This window comes from Manacus vitellinus, unplaced genomic scaffold (assembly GCF_001715985.3).
Source record: "Manacus vitellinus isolate BGI_N305 unplaced genomic scaffold, ASM171598v3 scaffold_65_pilon, whole genome shotgun sequence".
NCBI lineage: Eukaryota > Metazoa > Chordata > Aves > Passeriformes > Pipridae > Manacus > Manacus vitellinus.
In genome coordinates, this window is record NW_021940724.1 from 609,989 (window position 1) to 617,576 (window position 7,588).

At 45.5% G+C, this 7,588-nt stretch overlaps 1 protein-coding gene across 1 annotated transcript in view; it reads left to right on the plus strand.

The window, feature by feature from the left end:
* Positions 1-6,822, plus strand: part of CHCHD3 (coiled-coil-helix-coiled-coil-helix domain containing 3) — an 86,141-nt gene extending 79,319 nt beyond the window's left edge. Inside the window, exons 4-6 of the mRNA XM_018083615.2 lie at positions 452-466; positions 1,225-1,308; positions 6,802-6,822. Of these exons, the coding sequence (XP_017939104.1) occupies positions 452-466; positions 1,225-1,308; positions 6,802-6,807 (105 nt within the window). The 3' untranslated portion in view covers positions 6,808-6,822. The remainder of the gene's footprint in view (positions 1-451; positions 467-1,224; positions 1,309-6,801) is intronic.
* The last annotated feature ends 766 nt before the right edge of the window (positions 6,823-7,588 follow it).

Genomic DNA, 7,588 nt, shown 5'->3' on the forward strand with positions numbered 1-7,588 from the left:
TCCTTGTGATCCCTCAAGAATGGGATGAGGGAATTAATTCCTGATACAAAACATGGGAGTTTGGCTGTGGAATATTTAGTGCAATCAACTTTGAAAAAGCTGTAATTAGTGAGCCAAGGCTGATTAATTGGTGGTGGGTCAGGGCTGGAACATGAACGTGGGGTGGCAGCTTTGGTTCGGACAAGGTTTGGTTCATCTGAGAAAAATGAAATTAAATAATATTTATACTTACATTAAATAATTAAATAATAAAAAATAGAATTTGGCTGTGCTTTTTGGACTATTTTTGATGAATTTGCATTAAAAAAACCCAACAATTTCCAGTTGGTGGCATTTTTCTGGATGACAGATGATGACGTGCATGTTTCGGTGTCTTCTTGTGCTCTTTCTGTTCACCATGAGATATATAATGAATTTAATCTTAAATTTTCCATTTTTTTACATGCTTCAGGATATAGAAGTAAAGGTGAGTAGTTAAGGAAGAAACAACCGAAAAAACAAAGTTTTAATTGGATTTTATCATTAATTGTGGACCTGGGATGTGTTTGAGTTGATAATTTAGTTGTTAAATGCTTCAGAGCTTGTTCAAACCCACTTCTCTGGTATTTTCACTGGAGAACTCAGAGCTTTGCATGTTTTTCTCTATGTGGGGGTTTTAATGAGTTTTTATAATTCCTAATGAGTCTCCTTAATACAAGATGTGGGGAAATTCTCCAGATGAAAAGCCAAAAACATGTCAAATTGCTGGAAGCAGTGTGTCTTGAATGAACACCCAAGTTATATTGTGTCAAAAATAGAAATGTTCAGAATTATTCTGCATTATTTTAAGTTACTGGACATGGGAGTGATCCAGTGGTAAAGGATTCCAACTTACTTTGTGGATATTTAACCGACTGAGGAGTTTCAGAGGACTAATTATTAATTAAAAAAAACCAAACAAACAGCATTTCTATGTACTTTTAGGCAGATATTGGAAGGATTTGGTTCTTTCCAAACATTCCCATGCTTAGAATTAAGTTTCCCAGAGTTCACAAGGTGCATTCCAATAAAAAAAATTACAAATCCATCCCGGCCTGGTCCGTTTGGTTCCATTTCTGTGACGTTCCCAAATCCATTTGGCCAAACTCTGGCACAACTCTTGAGGAGGGAAGGGGAAAAAAAAAAAAAAGCACAATAGCCAATATCTTTGATCCAGTTTTAACTTTCTACTGCCTTTTTTTTTAGGCCAGGCAGCTGGAAGAGAAGGACAGGGAGCTGAAGAAACACGATGCCTACTACAAAGAGCAGCTGGCTCGACTCGAGGAGAGGGTAAAGCCTTTTATTTGCCATTTTGTGAGGAGTTTTCTGGCCAGTTCTTCTTTTTTTGGTCTGAACTGCTTCTGTCTCTGGCTCAATATTGACAAGATGGGAGGTTTGATGGGGAGAATATTGTTTTCTTTGCTGTGGGAGTTCATCAGTCACAGGAATTACCTCCAGAGAAATGAAATCACGAGGTTATTTTCTGCCAGCACTGGTGAAGGGCCAGTGGAAGTGAATAAATGTTCACCAACCAGCCTTAAAATTCCTTGGGAAGTGTGGAAGGACAGAGGGAATTTCTGCTTCCCTTGGATGGAGTTGGTAATCCCCCAAAAAGCCGTCAGGGCGTGGCGAGTTTAATGTTAATTCCAAATTTATAGTATGTTTAAAAAGCCCTTTTTCTCCCAGTAAACTTGGAACTCAAGTGCACAGAACACCCTGGCAGGCTGTGGGACGTGCTTTAACATATTGCTGTTCACACTCTGGTTCTTTATAGGGTGTTATTTTGTAGGATCTTAATTTCAAATAATTGCTGCTGCCAGCGTTTGCCAGCTCTCAGGTTGGTTGTAACCTGAACACATTTCCCCCCCATACCCCTCTGCCTTCTTCTTGAGCTTATCTGTTGTTGATTAATTCGGATTTTTGGTTTGGGGGATGATTAACAAGATACATATTCATTTATGCAGCTTAGCAGGCTGGGAGAGACCCCCTTGTTTTTATGGATTAGGGAGAGGAGCATGTTGCATGAATTATCAGTGTGTATAATTGCTCTTAATGAATATTTTAAATAGGGGACATATCTGATACCATCTCAGTGCTTTGTCCTGCCTTTTTGAAGATGACATTAATGAAGTCTGTGTTCTTGGCAATGAAAAAGAGTTTGAAAGGCTGAGGGGAAATTAGTTTAATGGTTCTAAATCGGTGCATTATTTAAACAGCTACAGATTAAGATCTTTCACCACAAACCCCACAGAATACCTTCCTTATTCTGAATTAACTGGCTGGCTTTGGGGGAAAAGCACCTGCAGGTTCTCAGCCAAACTGGTGCCTTTTGGGGTGGTTGCACCTGTGCTCTCAGTGTGTGGTGCAAGTAAACCTGGAGTAATTCATGGCAAAGGGTGTGGGATAAACCAGGGATCTTTGGAAGCTTTTCCTTTTGCCTCCTGAAGGTCCTGTTCAGCAAATAAGGTTTTATTCTTAGTTATTTTTAATGTTAGGGCAGGTTGCTGGTGCAGGGCCTTCTCTTGCTCCTGAGAAGTGAAGACTTCCAATGTGGAACCACGTTTTAACACGTGCATAAATATGTCATTGTGGTGTGCAAGGGGGGATAAGGACCTTTAAATAACTTCATTTGAGTTCTCCTGGGGTGTCATCCCCCAAATGCTGTGAGATAGGTGAGCTCTGCCACCCCTTGCCCATCTCCTTGGGCTTGGAATTCTCCAGGACCACAGCAGGTGGTTCGGAATTCCCTGTCTTACACCATGGATGATGTTTGCTCTGTCTTCAGAATGGAGCTTTTGTGATGCCAAAGCCTTGCCTTTAGATTCTGACTTTTTATTTGTGAGCTAAAAAACCTCTGCTTTGAGTTGTCATCCGGTTCGGTATCAAGGTACATGAGCATCTCTCTCCTGCACAAAAAAGGAGTTGTTCCAGCTCTGAAAGGAGGTGAACTCTGTGCTCCAAATGTGACTTGGAACTTGTTCAGGGATGTGGAGATCACAGAGTGGAAACCTGGAGAAGCAGGGGGGTCGTGGATGCTGCAATTCCACCTTCTCCAAGGCTTGGCCTGCAGCCGTCGCCGAGGTTCATCCGGGAGCTCCCGGGTTGGGATTTTTGAAAATTGGGATGGTAAATAGAGGTTTAATAAAACAGGAAGGCCTGGGAATCACAGAGCATGGTGGAAGGCTGATTATTTGTTGCTAAACTCGTCCTGAAGGTGCAGAGTCAGAGCAGGGGGAAGATGAGAACGGGAGGTGTGGAGGGAGCGGAGCCGAGCTCGGAGGAGCAATGTCAGGCTGGAGGAATGTGCAGTGTGAGTCTGTCACCTGTGACAGAGAATGCTAATTGCATTCTCAGATCATCCTCACATCAAATGAGCACACTTTAAAACCCCTTCAGCTGTGCCTGTGTGGTATTTCTGTGTGTTGCATCACCGGGTGTCAGAGCTCATCTCGATGATTAATTGGCTTTTTGATTACTTAGCTTTTTCAATTAGGAGCTTCTTATTTGTGTTCTTCAGAGCTGCTGAAAAAACAATGCAGACGTTGATAATAAAGGGAGATGACAACAGAACAGATTAGTGTCAGCCTGGCGTGCTCCTTATGGAGAAAATTATCCATATTCAGTGCCAGATGAAGTCTGTCAATTATAAAATATTTCAGTGACTGAGAGAAGATGCTCAACCTTTCCAGGGCATTAATACAGGACAGAATAACTGTGCACCAGTGACAGCTGCGATACTAAAACATTAACAGTTCTGTTCTCCAGGGGAATATCTGTTCATAAATTTGGTTTATGTGCTAAAAACCTTTTGATACTTCCCCAAAACCCAGCAATTCCCCGAACAGCTGCCAGTGTTTCTAGGTCAGGGACAGCACATCAGCTATTAGTTAGTACATGTTCCACAGCAGCAAAGCAATGTGAGGGAGTTGAACAAAGGAGTTAAAGAACAGCCTTCCCGTGCTCTATAACTGACTGAGATGTGAAGGTGTTGTTGAGGTGTTCACACATTAGGCTTGGAGAGAAATTTGGGTTTTTTGCTGCCCACTTAGCGGGTTGATGGTGCTTCTTGGTTATGGTGAAGAACCAGAGTGGTGACACCACTGTCTGGTGTGTGCCCAACACTGTCCTAATGATTCACTTCCCGGTGCAAACTCCTGCACGTGGGTCAGGGCAGTCCCAAAAATCCCACAAATCCAGGCAGAGGATGGATGGAGAGCAGCCCTGCAGAGAAGGACTTGGGGGGTTGGTGGATGAGAAGCTCAACATGACCCGTTGCAGCCCAGAAACCCCACCCGTTGTCCAGGGCTCATCCCACAGCAGGGGTAACAGGGCAGGGGGAGGATTTTCCTCCTCTTCCCTTGTGAGACCCCCCTGCAGAGCTGCCTCCAGCTCTGGGAACAACAGCACAGGGACATGGAGCTGCTGGAGCAAATCCAGAGGAGGCCCTGGAGCTGCTCTGAGGGCTGGATCCCTCTGCTCTGGAGCCAGGCTGGGAGAGCTGGGAATGTTCCCCTGGAGAAGAGAAGGCTCCAGGGAGAGCTGAGAGCCCCTGGCAGGGCCTAAAGGGGCTCCAGGAGAGCTGGAGAGGGACTGGGGACAAGGCCTGGAGGGACAGGACACAGGGAATGGCTTCCCAGTGCCAGAGGGCAGGATGAGATGGGATATTGGGAAGGAATTGGTGTCTGGGAGGATGGGAAGTCCCTGGCCCAGGTTGCCCAGAGAAGCTGTGGCTGCCCCTGGATCCCTGGGAGTGTCCAAGGCCAGGTTGGAGCAACCTGGGCTAGTGGAAGGTGTCCCTGCCCCTGGCAGGGGATGGCACTGGATGGTGTTTAAGGCCCCCTTGAACCCAACCCATGCTGTGACTCCACGATGATAAGGGGGCATTGGTGGCATTTTAAACCATTTGATTTTTCTAGAAAAAGAGCAGAGTAAGAAAGAGAACAAGTCACATCTGGGGCAGATTGAGCATCTTATTACCTGGAAGAACAACCCTGTGACTTTGTTCTCCCTCATCCTCAGGTGTGTATCCACACACACTCCCACACTTACCCAGTGACTTTGTTCTCCCTCATCCTCAGGTGTGTATCCACACACACTCCCACACTTCTGTCCTGTTGTGTCCATCATTTTGTTCAGCTCCTCCACTTCCACTTCCCTTGTCCCACTGGCTCGGTGTCACTTCCAAGCCCCAATGACTTGGAGCCTTCATGAGCATCTTTGCCACTCTAATGTCAGGGTACCACTGGTTATGGTGCCCTCATTTTTGAGGTTGCCCTCAGTTTTGTCTGGAGAGCAGCTGGGTCCCTTCACCTGGTTGCTTTTGCTTTACTCCAGTTTTTAACGAAGGAATCCCGACCCTCTCCTGCTTCTCATGACAGTTCTGGCATCACACAGACTCTCAGTGAGGTGTGTCTGTGTGTGCTCTGTCTCTGAGACTGATGGGACTCCCTGGTTCAAATTTCCTTCAGCGATCCCAGCTCTTTTTCCTGTTGCTCTGCTTCCTCATGCTAATATGCATCATTAGGAGAATCATGCCCCAAGTCATGGGAGCAGAAGGAAATTAATTTTAATACACTGCTGTATGACACAACTGCTTAGTTTATCAGTGTGAATGAGCAAGAGATGTATCCCCATATTAATCAGGGTTATTTCTCACTGGAGCCAAGTTTCTGTGCTTGAGAGTTTCCTAGAAATACTTGCAGCAAGTGTTGAGCAGTCTGTGAATATGCTGATGGTGGGAGGTGATGGGATTATCCTGGAGAGGCTGAGGGAGCAGGGGGGGGCTCAACCTGGAGGAAAGGAGGCTCAGGGGGGACCTTCTGGCTCCCTAAAAATCCGTGGAAGGAGATTGGAGCCAAGGAGGGCTCGGGCTCTGCTCTCAGGGAACAAAGGGCAAGACAAGAGGGAACAGCCTTGAGTTGCACCAGGGAAAGTTTAGGTTGGATATCAGGGAAAAATTATGCAGGGAAAGGGTGGTCAAACATTGGAACAGGCTGCCCTGGGCAATGGTGGAGTCCCCATCCCTGGAGGGATTTAAAAGCCCTGTGGATGTGGCACTTGGGGACACGGGTCAGTGGTGGCCTTGGCACTGCTGGGGGAAAAGCAGGACTCTATGATCTTAAAAGTCTTTTCCAAGCTAAAGCATTCCATGATTCTGTGACTCTGTTAGCATTTGGAAGTTTTAGTATTAGGTTGGATCCTGGTTTAACAATGTCCAAGTTACTTCCCTGATGCTCCTCTCCCCAATCCTTGACCTCCACATGGCCCTGGGGGCTGGAGTGTCCTTTGGGCAGGGAGATTCCTGCTCCTCCCAGGGCTCAGTGCCTGCTCCCAGCCTGGGAATACAGACAGTAACTTCAGGGAATGTGATACACTTATCTGCATCCTTCTTTCCCACTACTTCAGTGTTGAAGAAGGATTTGCAAATCCTGAGTTCAGCACTTAATTTGGGGATTCTCCTTCCCACGTCGGGGCTGTCAAGGAGCATTAACCTTAAGGTAAGATGAGCACAGGGAGCACAAAGCTCTGAGCTGATGGCACATCCTCTTCCAGGTGTTAAATGGTATTATCCATCCTGCTTGCCACAGTAAATAGGATTTTGCTATTATGATGTGTCAGGATTTTCAGAGAAATCAAATTTACCAGGCACTAAACTGCCACCCTCTCTGCTGAGCAGCTTTATTCTGGGATCTTGTATTCAGCCTAATCCTGTTGGTGGGAAATGCTTATACCAATTGTGTGGGGAAATTATAACTTAATGATCTCTCCTTCTTTCTATTCAAGGCTTAGAATGGCCCTACATGCTTTGCAGTGATAGCCCCAGTGCTCAGGAAGGAGCTGAAGAGCAGCTTCCCAGCCAGGAATTGGCTTTTCTGGGGGTGTTTGGAATCAGCAGGAGCTCTCAGGTGCCAGCAGAGCGAGTCCCACGTTTGTTCAGATGCTTCAGAGCCTTGTTTACCTTTTCAGATCTCAACAACTAAATAATCAGGAGCTGTTTACTGGCTTTTTTTTTTTTTTGTAAACTGTATTTTGCAAGATGTAGATAACAGAGGGGGACTATTATGAAGCAGGATAATAAACCACAAACATTTTCATTCCCTGCGACGTGATTTAGTGATTTAAAGAGGTTTTTTTTTTTTGTTTCTATTTGTTTTCATTTATCAGCCTGTTTACTCTCTTTGCTCCCATGACTGTATCAGCAAGAATTTCCTCAGCAGAGGCTGGTTCTGCTCTCACCTCTCGTGTTTAGGAGTTTGTATTTGCTACAGCAAACATGTTTATTCTCCCCAGAGTCGTGCTGCATTCCCTCAGTCTTCCAAAGCCAAGGAGCAGGGATGTAGGTGTTTGGAGACTCCAGGCTGGATCCAGCAAAGCAGGGAATTATTTTGCCTTTCCTGAGGTAGGGAAAGCTCAGCAAACCCCGTATCCTTATTCCTTTGCACACATGGAATTACTCCAGCAGTCTCTAAATATCCATGGGTTGAGAGAAAATAGCTCCATCATTCCTATTCTGCTTCTATTTTTGATACATTCTTGGTGGTTTTGTTGTGTTTCCATCTCTCTGGCTGGC